Source organism: Vipera ursinii (genome assembly GCF_947247035.1).
Source record: "Vipera ursinii genome assembly, chromosome: 3".
Taxonomy (NCBI): Eukaryota; Metazoa; Chordata; class Lepidosauria; order Squamata; family Viperidae; genus Vipera; species Vipera ursinii.
In genome coordinates, this window is record NC_139516.1 from 161651467 (window position 1) to 161665150 (window position 13684).

Genomic DNA, 13684 nt, shown 5'->3' on the forward strand with positions numbered 1-13684 from the left:
ATTGTACAGCTGACTCTCAGTAAGATGATAGAAGTTTTTAAAATGAAGATTGGGATTGTTTACTTAGGAGCTTGTGGTAAATTGAGCATGCTACATTCTATAAAGTGTCATCTAATTGGATTCAATTCAGAGGGCAGATTCACTCTGTATACTTTGCATTTTGCCTAAGTATTATTTTTTTTGTTTGTTAGTTTGACTTCTTTTTCTAACTATCCCATTCCAAAGAGACTTTAGGCAGACAGCAACAGCAACATGCATAAATTAATCAATTCAGTTAAAAACAATCCATTCTTATCATATCTAAGCCTATATTGTGATGGTGCCTATAATCAGTATGGGCCACTTTTTTTATGAGGAGAGAGCACTCCACAAACAGGGATACCATAGAGAGGCCGGAATTCTTGTCCATACCTCATTGGTTTTGTACCTCTCTAGAAGTCCAGACCAATGAACAAATTAAATTCAAACAAGAGGTTATTCAAAATAACCCACTGAATAAATTAAACATTTTGATTTTGGTCTGGAAGCTTGCTGGTAAACCAGTAGTGGCTATAAAATAGTGGCTGTTCTCCATTGTTAGGATTGTCCTTCCATTAGTCTGGCTGCTGCATTTTCTATCAGCTGCAGCTCATACATAGAGTCTTGCATTAGTAGTTAATTTAACTGAATTGTAATACCAGCTTCTCATGCTATCCTTTATAGGACACATTGATTTTTTTTTATCCCATTTATATCCTGCCCTTCTCCGAAGACTCAGGGCAGCTTACAATCTAAGAAGCACAAATCAATGTGCTTAGCAATTTTTAGCTTACGATTTTTAACGATTTTTAGCTTACTTTTTAACGAGTTTTAACAATTTTAGCTTACTTTTTAACGATTGAATATATTTATTAATTTATATTAATGTATATGGTAAGTATCAATTACAAAAGATGTATTGTTCATTTGAAACTCAGGCAGTATTTTCTAGTTTTATCAGACATACTAGTTTATTGTTCATGAGTTGAAAGTAATTTTCTGTATTATGGTTTCAAAAATTATATAAATATCCTGAGTTTATATTGCTTTATCCTAAACTGTTCTGATTTTTATTGTACCCTTCGTATTTATTTTGCAGTAGATGAATTGGGGTTTTTAATCTGAGAAATTATAGAATGGTACAGTATGTGTATATGTCTGTCATGAATTTTTTCTCCATTCATAAAGATATTAGAGGCAGAGACAAGGAGGTGTAACTATATCTGTGAAATACTGAAGATTCATTTAGAATGTGCTTTTCTAATCCAGATTACTAATATATAATTGTTACTCGTGTAACTAAATAACTTTTATGCACTGTCCTGTAACTAAATCTAATGCACTGTTAAATTGAATGCTCAGTTAACATTGTATAAGTCTGGTTTAACTTAATATCGATCCTATTGCTAATAGAATTGTACAGTGTGTTTCTTAAAATATTAGCCTTTACATTTTCACTAATTTGTCTTGCTTTATCCTTCTTCATAGAGAGCTATTGTGAAATTTGCTTCAGCCATTTTAGCCTTGCCAAAGTCTGTTATTAAACTGCCCAAAACTATTCTTCAATATTTAATCAGAGCTGCAAAGGTATTTGATATTCTATACCATGTAGAATAATATCTTGTTCCCATTGTATTCTGGCAGAATATCCCTTTACTGCATTTTTCATCTTAATATGAGTTTGAGGAGGTTTTGGGACAACCAAGGATTTGACTTACATTTTCAGTTTACAAACTTGATGATGAGATATCTCAATTTAGCTATAATTATTAATATCAGAAAGAAAATGCAGAGCCAAATCATGGCATAATCCTAGACTTTTTGTCTAAACTGTATTAAGCAGATTCCATCAAATGGCATGCATTTATAGGTACTGGATAAATTAATTATAGGATTTTGCTCTATATGATAATATTTGTCAGGAAGACTGCACAAGAATGCAAAACAAAATTTGGGAGTCTGTATGTAAGAACAGCTTACCTAAAACATCTCTGAATTTGTTCAGTCAAACGTTGCTAATATGGAACATTATATATATATTGGAATATTTTTTTAAAATACATATATTAATAGACACCAAAGTGTGTGTGTCTAAAACAGAAGTAATATTAGTGATTTATCTAATGATGGCATATTCCACCTTTCTAAGCATGCTTATCTTGCCAATAAACAATCTTCTGTTTATTTTCTCATCTGCTTTCCTTTGCATGCATCTATATGTTTGTGTTGGCTATAGCTAATAAGTGTCATTAGTAATATAGTGCTAGCTAGTAAAAGATTTGTTATCGCAAAAATATTTTTATTAATCATATGAGTTATGGATTGGATTAGGGAATAATAACATGAAATGAGTCTGTAGGTAAATTATTGCTTCATTTTTAGATTATTGATCACAATTGTTACAGATTCATACCAAATTCATAAGAATCCACAGTGCTGCTCAAATGTTTTGGTTTATCAAAGTCACAAATATTTGAAATATTTCATCTTGAATGAATATTTCCTCAATGGTTTATGTTTCCATATTCTCCCAATACTAAATACATTTTCCAAATTTATATGCTTTTTGTTATCTGCTTAACATTTACTTACTAGAGAATATGAATAAATTGTTTTTTCCCCTCTAGTTTCTTTATCAGGCCTGGATTACTGATCCTAAAACTGCCCTACGACAGAGACGCAAAGAGAAGAAAAAGAATAAAAAAAGGCGGAAAGTATCCGATGAAGGTATGCTTCAGAAATATTTTCAGCTATCTCTGTTAACTATACAAATAGCATTTTCCATTCTGATTGTAGAAGAACCAGTTTGCATTCAGAAATTCACAGGTAGCTTCTATAGTTTTACTGAGATCTCTAGTTGGATTCTCAGGAAATTAGGATTTCATGGAACTTATCAGTCACGATGTGGTTCTTCAGTTTAGTCTCATGGAGTCTAGGCAGCAAAAAAAAATATTGAAATAAAGTCCACCGGAATAAAAAAAAAGGAAACAGAATAAGGAAATTCAAGATTTTCTGCCAGTCAAATTAATCTTTGTTTGCTAGTTTATCAGTACTCATCATGGGCATTATATAGACTAACTAATACTACTGTTAGATGGCTACTGGAGAATAACAACTAGAGTCTATGGAGATTCTTACTTATCCAGGTCATGGTTGTCCCAAAAGTGCTTTTTCAAGGGACAACTGGACTTTCTTGTTTTTTCTTTGAAGACATTTCACTTCTTATGCAAGTAGCTTCTTCGGCTCTGACTGGGTGATGAGGAATGGAAGGATTTATATTTCTTGCATATAGCTGGTCATTTGCATTCTTGAGACCACTTGGAGGTTTATCTGTGTCTTCAGGGTCACCTGAGAAGTGCAAATGGATGTGGAGCCTTCTTGGAACTGCTGAAAGGACTATGTGGTCATTGAGAAAATGGAGCTGTGCTTTCTGCAGGATGAATAATGGGATGAACACCCTTCAAATGGTGCGGGAGTACCGATATTAATAGATTTCCAGAAAAATTGCAGACTACAAGAACCTTTTGCACTTCAGTTTGAGATGCAGACAACACAGATCCATCCCCAACAGCCTGCACCTGTGTTCAGCAGTGAAGGGACACAGAGCAGAAAATACCCTGCAGAAAGCAGAGCTCTGACTTCTCAATGACTACACAGTCCTTTCACACTTCCAAGAAGGCTCCACATTCATTTGCACTACTCAGGTGACCCTGAAGACACAGATGAACCTCCAAGTGGCCTCAAATACAAATGACTAGCTGTCTGCAAGGAATATACTGTAAATCCTTCCATTGCCCACCATCCAGTCAGAGCTCTTGAAAAAGCAGCTTTGGGACAACTGGACTGTTGGTTTTGGTTTGGAACAAAAAGTTAATGTTGGTCAGGCAATCAGTGCAAAGTATTAATTCAGCAGTGTAGCATCATTAAAAAAGCTTCATTTTGTGTTCAATAAATATATGTAATTATGTGTTCAGTAAAAAAATTAAAAGGTAATTGAAGTCAATAAGTCTAATTTTGCTCACTTCTTTCATTTTGATTTGTCAGTTGAAATAGATATGGAGGGTGCAGAAAGAGATGAACCTGTCAAAAGTAAATCTGATGGCCCTGGTAAGCAAAGAAGCAAGCTAAGTTTTCATTTTAAATAATAGTAGCTGAATGTGCAGCTCTATTATCTCTAAAATAAAGATAATAATGTTTATATACTGCAGAATTTACTGATATTTTTTTCTTGAAAGTCACTTTAAATGTTAAACGTTATATAATTCAAGCTAACTTCCAAACATTAGTTGTAGTCTGGCAAGTTGTTCAGGTACCATTTTCAGTTAAAAGGTATTGCAGTCATCATCATTTTTCATATCAATCACTACTTTTTGAACAGAAAAAACACTGCTGAGAGTGCAAATAGTACATTGGGTAGAAGATGTTGATTGACTACAAAGTGATATTAAAGCAAAATGCAAAATTTAAGAAACATTCTGGCAATAAACATTTTTGTATAAGCAAAGCAAAGTCAATAGCATGATCTAACAATTATACTAATAGATATGAAAATGAAATAAGTTTAATCCTGAAGTTTTGCTAATCACTAACCCTTGGAGATAGAAATTCCATAGAAAACAGTGTCATCGTGTGCACATCAAATGAAAAGTATGTTTTCCTGAGTTTGTTGGACCCTCAGATAATCGTTCTTGGTTCTGATTTTTGTTATAACATTCATAAATGTTGATTGTCTTGAATATCATTTTGTAAAGCGTGTTTTCTTGTTTCTTTCTCAGATAATATCTTTAAAAGAATATATAACATTTTGAAGTTTACCTGGGTTCTTTTTCTGGCAACAATAGACAGTTTTACAGCTTGGCTAAATTCAATTTCAAGAGAGCACATTGATATCTCCACAGTATTAAGAATTGAGAGATGCATGCTAACTAGAGAAATAAAAAAGGTACTACAACATATTCATTTATTTTTCATAATGGTGAAAAACAGATATGTGTGATCTCAGGTTTAATTTGATTTACCTGTTGGAGGGCGGTTAGAATCTTGTAAATAGCAGCTTCATTGTATTTTCTTCTTTCCTGACATGCTAAAAGGAATAATTTTGATTTTAGTTTTTTTTTTTATTCTCTTTTTTTGCTGTCATAAAGTATGGAGGAAGGTTTTAGGAGTGACATATAAAGAAAACAATACAGTACTCATGCATCTCATATTCATGAGACTGCAGGATTTTTAATAGAGTTTACAACTCTAACTTGCAGCTTATTTCTTTTTTTAAAAAAAAAAAGATCTCACAAAACATTTGACAATAAAGTCTTTTTTCTACTGCCCTGACTTGTCTCCTAAATGTTAGCCTGCTTAATTTCCTAAATTTCACATTTTCCTTCCCAGGGAAATGTTCCAACTCGAGAGAGTATCCATATGTATTACCAGAACCATATAATGAAACTTTCTAGGGAATCAGGATTGGATGAAATTTATGAGCCTGGACAGGCTGAGAGGACTGCAAGTTTAGAATCAGCAGCTTCTCGTGACAGTGAATCCAGGTATTCTCTTACAATGAGCACAATAATTCTCTAAGTATATAGAGATGATCTTCATAAATATATAAACACCTAGTAATGAGGCATAGCTTGTATAGTTGATGCTAAAGTAGCATAGAATCTTGCACTATCCTATTTAAAATTTAAAAGATGATAGCCAACATATAATTAATTCTTCAATTTTCTTATGTTAAGAGTATATAAAAGCAGCAGTGTTTTTATCTAATAAAGCATTATTTTTGATGTGACATTCTTTCAATAAATGGAGTATCAGAAAGTTCACACTTTTAATACATAATAGCCCTGTGAATTAAAAGAACACGAGAGTCCACAAATTATTCTCAAATAGCAGATTCCTAAACACAGTGACCTATAGTAAAACTGATTCTTATATCATTTATTTTTGCAGCATTACAAAAGGTTATTGCTGCAGAGATCTGTTTCATCTGAGAACTGACTCTGACCCTATGAGTACTTCTCATTTGAAGGAACTTCTATATTTGTTATTCTGTGCATAAAATTTCCATTTTTAGGGCTGGATCAGGCGGACAGAATACGTTCATATTACCCTAGTGTCCTATGGTCAGATTTTGTGCAAAATGTTCTTAATTCATTTTAGAGAAAAACATTTTTCTTCAAAAACTGTCTTAACTAGTATCATGAAAAGTGGATATCTACTATCTATTCCACAAACCTGCTGCTTACACATTATTTATATCTGATTTGTTTCATTTCTCTCAGGTATGTTCATTTCTAAGCTGGAGAAAAATACAATTAAAACCTTTCCAAATGGTTGTGGCTATGCTGGGATAAAGACAATTGTATTATTTTTTTTAAAAAAATCAATATTTGGAACTTAAAATAATATAGCATCCTTTTAGTTTTAGTATAGGCTATTTACAATAACTTTAATATATTTGGCTATATCTTTTTAAAATATCGATTTGTAGCGCCTAATGTACCTATAAGTTTCTCAACTGCAACATTTTTAGCTACTGATATATTAAAGAAGCTAAAAATGATGCATTTTATCAATCTTACTAGAATGCATGGATTCCATTAGTCTTACACCATAAATAAGTTTACATCCTACTTTCTCCTAGCTTCACATTTTGTTTTTACTGATCTTGTGTGGTTATCAGAATAAGAATAGTATACTTTGGCACCAAAAAGCTTGTTATCTTCCATTAAATCCTTTTTGTCTATGTCTCCATTGGTATTTTGCTTGGCCAATCTGCACGTTCACTATTGAGTCACATCAGGATGCCATTGGTATATAACATTCTCTTTGTAATTGTTTGCACTGATAGCTGCTGCACGGAAGCAACTACACTGTTGTTGTCCAGGCAATCTACCCTTGATGATTTAGATGGTCCAGACCCTATTCCTAAAACAAGTGAACGTGCACGACCTAGGCTTCGTAAAACATACAGCATGGATATGTCCTCCTCATCCGCTGACAGTGGCAGTATAGTATCAAGGTGCTTAATCCTTGCATGCTTTTCACTCAATTATCCCAACTATATTTTGGCAATGTAAAATGATGCTTGCATTTTTGTAAGTAAAACTGTTTGCATACTCATTTGAAGCAGCTGTGTCTTGTTTTGACGATAGTAATATATCGTGTACTTATGTCGTTTTCATACCTTCACTTTAATCCTTATATTTTTGCTCTCAGGATTCTTAATTATATGCTTGTTTATAGTTTTGCTTTTTAGTTAAACTGAGAGTTTGGAATGCTGCATTCAGATGCTAATTTATGATTCTGGTTCTCTTCAGTTAACATTATTGCTCACAAAAATGTTTAACTATGGCCAAGGCACAAGGGATCTTTTTAAAGCAGAGAGGATAGACGAACCTTTTAGAGACCGAGTGCCCAAACTGAAAGCCAAAACCCACTTATATATCGTCGAGTGCTGGGTGGGGGTGGCCCATTGGGTGGGTGTGGCCAATTGGGCAGGCGTGGCTCATTGGGTGGGCATGGCTGCAGTGGTAACAGCAAAGTGGGTGGGACTAAAATCAATTTAAGTGGAGGCCTAAAGCGAAAAGGTTTTATAAAACCCAGCTGAAGGCCTAGGACTGGGGCAACGGCGCACGTTCCCATAGAGAGGGCTCTGCGTGCCACCTGTGTCACGCATGCCAAAGGTTCACCACCACAAGGATAGACCATTGATTGTATGATCCTAATTCATTTATGCATTATAAAACATATATCATGAACCTGCTCTTCATATGCAGGTAATATGTAACATAAATTTTAAAAGTACCTTAAAGTGCATTAAAATAAAACATTTCATGGCATACAACATAATTATGCAATCCCAATGATGGTTCTTGATTAATGAACAGAATCATAACTTCTAAAATGCTGAAGCAAATCAAAACTTTTTCAACATGAAAATATTTGGAAAATGTGAAAATTCCCAAAACTTATGTTGTCAAGTACACACTGATTTAACAGTGAAAATCCAATGTAGAATCAACCACTCAATTTTAATTTTTTTTAGAAAAGAGAATAAATATTATTTGTAAAGTAAGAAATTGACAAAAATATTCTTTCTCCTTATCTTGACAGTGAGGCTACCCAAGTCACTATGCTATATTCCCGTCAGGGGACGGCAGAAACTATTGAAGAGGTTGAAGGGGAAGACTATGAAGGAGAAGAGGCGAAATCTGAACCCATAGAGGAACATGAAATGGAAGATTATTGTATGGATTCTGAAGGAGCTGCATATATTTCTGATACAGATATGCCATCCTATTCTGGTTTAGATGGCATTGCTGAACCCCCTCCTTCATATAGCAAAGCTGTGAGCTTGGAACTTTTCCCCTTAGATAGTTCCCAGGATGATTCATCTAGTAGAAACCAAATGTTAGTGAGCCCAGATGAAAATCAGCCTGAAAAACCAGAAGATTCTATTCTTCCACCTTTGACACATGAACTGACTGCAAGTGAATTACTACTTAACAAGTAAATATCCATGATTAATTAAGCATGCAAATTGGGTACAGTGGTGATGAAAATTCTTTGTGAAAACATTTGGCAGTTGGGGATTTTTGCAGTTTATTTAACAGGCTGAATTCACTTGACATTCACTTATCTTTTCAAATGCCCTGATTTAACTAGATTCCTTTAAATGTAATTGATTTATGTAGTACCAACTTTTTGTCTTGATTTGGAAAATAAACAAGCTAAGGTATAGTTTATAACTTGATCTGTGAAATTAGTTACATAGCTCTTGAGCAATACTCTGTTATGTAGAAGCATTGCTATTATTTAACAAGAGCTGTGGTGGCGCAGTGGTTAGAATGGAGAATTGCAGGCTAGGTGTATCCACAACCTGGAGTTTGATCCTGACCAGCTCCAGGTTGATTCAGCCTTCTACCCTTCTGAGGTTGGTAAAATGAGGATCCAGATTTTTGGGGGCATGCTGACATTGTAAATCACTGTAAATCTAAGTGCTTTTCCTATTGCTATTACTTACAGATTATTCTCTAGAATAGGATTTCCTGCCATAAGTAGGGATTGGGACTAGAAAATCTCCAAGTTCCCTTCCAACTCTATTATTCTATGTTCTATGTTTTAATTTAAAATATTTACATATAGTTAGCTTATAAAATCATGGCATCTAATTTTATTCCTGCAGAATGTTTCATGATGAGGAACTAGATGAGTCTGAGAAATTCTACGCTGGTCAACCTCGACATTTGCTTCTTATTTATGCTCTATATAATACACTTGTAGCCCGCTCAGAAATGGTGTGCTATTTTGTGATCATTCTTAATCATATGGTCTCTGCCTCCACAATTACCCTTGTGCTTCCTATCCTCATCTTCCTTTGGGCAATGCTATCTGTTCCGAGGCCTAGCAAACGTTTTTGGATGACAGCTATAATCTATACTGAGGTGTGTCATTATTCAATAGCTGTTGAATAACCCTTTCAACATTACAAGAACTTTGTCTTCATTTCTGGTTTAGAAAGCGACTGGAAACATCTGCTTTCTGGTTTAAACTAATTTCAACCATACTTTAAACAAATTACAGCTTGCTCAAGCTTAAATATAAGTTTGAGCAAGCTGTAATTTGTTTAAAGTATCATGGCTTTGAATTTTGACTTTTTTTAGTAACCAGTATTGTCACCTAATATAATTCATGGTTAGATGTATGCTTTGGGTAGTTATTGTAGAAAGCAGATGCAGTGTTTATTGTGACCCTGATGGAGGAGGGAGAAAAAGGGGGTACTCAAGTTCAAATCATCTTGCTTAATGCTAAATTACCATAGTGTCTAAACCACAACAGACTGCTTTATGCACAAAAAAATCCATAATATGTAAAGTGCGTGAGCTACAATCTATCTGTTCACGTTGTTAGACCTAAGTTCCACACATTTCTTATACTGTATTAAAGGCTTTTCACCAGGCTGTTACCTAGCCAGTTCATTCAAACCAGAGATTTTTCTTAAGAATATCACCCAGTCAGAGATGGTATTCCTAGGACAGTTGCAGTCATCACACTCAGAATGATTATTTTACTTAAATCAACTTATTTATTTATTTATTATTTATTATTGGGACTTATATGCCGCCCTATCTCCTGAAGGACTCAGGGCGGCTAACAACAATAACATGCAATAATACAGAAGTTAAAATAAAAATTAAATTAATGGCCCCTGTAGAATAAATTAAAATTAAAATTAAAATAAATTAAAAATTAGAGTTAAAAATTAAAAACATAATTAAAATCCCTGTCAGTCCAGGTCAGCCAGGTGGAAAAGGAGTGTTTTGAGGCCGCGGCGAAAGGACTGGAGATCTGGGGTCATCCGAAGCTCAGGGGGGAGCTGGTTCCATAGGGTTGGCGCTCCCACAGAGAAGGCTCTCCCCCTGGGGGTCGCCAGCCGACGTTGTCTAGCCGACGGTACCCTGAGGAGGCCTTCTCTGTGTGAGAGTACTTATGTCAATAAAATATCACTAAAAGTAATTTAGTAATTGGACAAAAGGAATCCATACATTTCACTTCTCCCAGGGTCCTCTGAAACTGTAGCCTGACCACCTAAATATTCTTTGAATGGCCCAAAATGACTGGGTCTAATGAGGGCTTCTTGAGCAGGACAAGCTAACACTGCCCTGGTGGCGCAGTGATTAGAATGCAATATTGCAGGAAAACTCTGGCCACAGCCTGGAATTTAATCCTGACAGTGCTCAAGGTTGACTCAGCTTCCCATCCTTTCATGATTGGTTAAAGGAGTACCCAGATTGTTGGGGGCAGCGTGCATATCATGCTTTTATACTGTAAACATCCCAAAGAGTAAAGTGCTATGGGGTAGTCTATAAGCCTAAGTGCTATCGCTACTTAAGAAAACATTTACCACCAAATCTGCCTTGCACATGGGTGTCCAGCCCCAACTTCCTCAAGATAAATAGTTGCCTGTGATCCTCGAAACAAGATCACCAAGAAATTATCTGCAAATGTATTAAGGGTAGAAAAGCAATTATGCTTTGCCACCTTTACTGCCATGAGGTAGGACTTACTAGCTGCTCTAGGTTATGCTGAACTGGATTCACCTTATGTTATCCCCTAGCAGCATTCTAGGCATCTCTTCCTTCATTTAACCTCCTCTTTAAATCACCAAGAGCCCCTGGATCCACAGGAAGAGAGAAGCGGTGTAAACACAAACTAATCTAAAGCCCCGACTGGGCGTTCATTCCAAGAGGCAAATAAGGCTTCAGCCACACACTCAGGAACAACCCCAAGCTCTCCCCAGAAACCCTATCAGTTCTACTAGGCACCTACACACCGATAGAATAAGTCCATCCTCCTTGCTGAAGAGACACACATACAAGGGCAGTTGCAAAGAATGGCAAAGGATTTAGCATTTCCCTTAAAAATGTTTGTATATGTGGATATGTATGTGTGTGTACCTATATGTGTACACACAGACACACACACACACAAATATGTAGGCACAAATGTTTTTAAGGGAGGCTGCTAAATCCTTTGCCATTCTTTGCCATTGCAAAAACTTTTGTTATTTTCAGTGCCAATGACTTTAAACCTAGTCTAAAACAATTGAGAGGATTACTAAAAGCCTTACAAAGATTCAGTATAAACAAAAATACTAGCAAAGCTCCCCATCTACACAGGGGCATGGCAAATGCTTATTTTTGTCTTCAGTCCAGCACCCCCTTTCTTCCCAGGGTCATAAAAATGGCAAAAAGTTGTGCCAGCTTCCCATTCCCATTTCTCTTTTTTCTTTTCCCTCATCTGAAATTCCCAATCCTGTAGAGGCACATGTTGGGTCCTCTTTTGTTTATATTATTTTGTTTCATAGTAGTGCTTCAGAATGTGGAAACCTCTTTGGTTCCAAATTGATAGCACAGAACCAAAGACAGTTTTGAAACTGGAAGTACAGACAGACAGTGCAAATTTCGCTTTACACTATAGAAATCATCCAGTCATACCCATACCCACTCAGCATGGCATCCACTGGTGGAATTTATTTATTTATTTATTTATTTATTTATTTATTTATTTAATAATATTTCTATACCGCCCTTCTCCCGAAGGACTCAGGGCGGTGAACAGGGCAAGAATAAAAATACAAATTACAAAAGTTAAAACTAGATTAAATAAATGCCCACATACTAAAATACATCTTAAAACCAATAAATAACAATAGCAACCCCCCCCCCAATCCCCTCATCAGGCCAGGCCAGCTTGTTCAAAAAAGTATGTTTTTAGCTCGCGGCGAAAGGAGCGAAGGTCGGGCGCCGTCCGGAGCTCAACCGGTAGCTGGTTCCATAGCTCCAGGGTGCCCACAGAGAAGGATCTCCCCCTGGGGGCCACCAGTCGACATTCTCTGACTGGTGGCACCCTGAGGAGGCCCTCTCTGTGGGAACGCACAGGGCGGAGGGAAGTCGATGCCGGCAGCAGGTGTTCCCTCAGGTACTCTGGACCCCTGCCATGTAGGGCTTTGAATACCATTACTAATACCTTGAATCTCACCCAGAAGGCAACTGGCAACCAATGCAGCTCACGGAGCAGAGGTGTAACGTGGGAGTATCGGGAGACTCCCAACACAACTCTCGCAGCTACATTCTGTACCAGTTGGAGCTTCTGGGTGGTCCTCAAGGGCAGCCCCATGTAGAGAGCGTTGCAGTAGTCTAGTCGAGAGGTCACGAGCGCATGAGTGACCGTGCATAGATCATCCCGGCTTAGATAGGGCCACAACTGGCGCACCAGGCGAACCTGGGCGAAAGCCCCCCTAGTCACAGCTCCTATATGATTTTCCAGGGTGAGCCGTGAATCTAGGAGGACTCCCAAGTTGCGAGCCCTATCTACGGGGGGTAATAGTTCACCCCCCATAGTGAGAGGTGGAATGTCCGAATAAACCCGGGATGAAGGTATGCAGAGCCACTCGGTCTTGTCGGGGTTGAGTTGAAGTCTGTTCCTCCCCATTGAGACCCGAACCGCCTCCAGGCAACGGGACATCACGTTGAGGGCATCACTGGGGTGGTTTGGGGTCGAAAGGAAAAGCTGGGTATCATCAGTATGCTGATGATACCCAACTCCAAAACCACGAATGATCTCACCCAGCGGTTTCATATAGATGTTGAACAGGAGAGGTGAGAGGACCGACCCCTGAGGAACTCCACAAATGAGAGACCTCGCGGTCGACCTCTGCCCTCCTGCCAACAGCGACTGCGAACGTCCCTGGAGATAGGAGGAGAACCACTGTAAAACCGTGCCTCCCACTCCCAATCCCCTGAGACGCCGCAGCAAGATACCATGGTCGATGGTATCGAAAGCCGCTGAGAGGTCTAACAGGACCAGAACAAAGGAATGCCCTCTGTCCCGAGCCCTCCAGAGATCATTCACCAGCACGACCAATGCCGTCTCCGTGCTGTACCCAGGCCTGAAACCCGATTGGTACGGGTCTAGATAATCCGCTTCATCCAGGACCAGAGGGAGCTGATGTGCCACCACACTCTCAACAACCTTCGCAAGAAAGCGAAGGTTGGAGACAGGACGAAAGTTGTTCAATACAGCTGGGTCCAAGGCAGGCTTCTTGAGGAGAGGCCTCACCACCGCCTCTTTCAAGACAGCGGGGAAGCTACCCTCACTCAGAGAA

At 37.4% G+C, this 13684-nt stretch overlaps 1 protein-coding gene across 1 annotated transcript in view; it reads left to right on the forward strand.

Moving 5' to 3' along the window:
* PIEZO2 (piezo type mechanosensitive ion channel component 2) overlaps positions 1-13684 on the forward strand; it is a gene marked incomplete at its 5' end in the record, with an annotated part of 205718 nt that overhangs the window by 166993 nt on the left and 25041 nt on the right. The window contains 7 exons of the mRNA XM_083360729.1: positions 2646-2745; positions 4063-4125; positions 4794-4960; positions 5404-5558; positions 6866-7036; positions 8131-8526; positions 9203-9461. Coding sequence (XP_083216855.1) covers positions 2646-2745; positions 4063-4125; positions 4794-4960; positions 5404-5558; positions 6866-7036; positions 8131-8526; positions 9203-9461 — 1311 coding nt within the window. The remainder of the gene's footprint in view (positions 1-2645; positions 2746-4062; positions 4126-4793; positions 4961-5403; positions 5559-6865; positions 7037-8130; positions 8527-9202; positions 9462-13684) is intronic.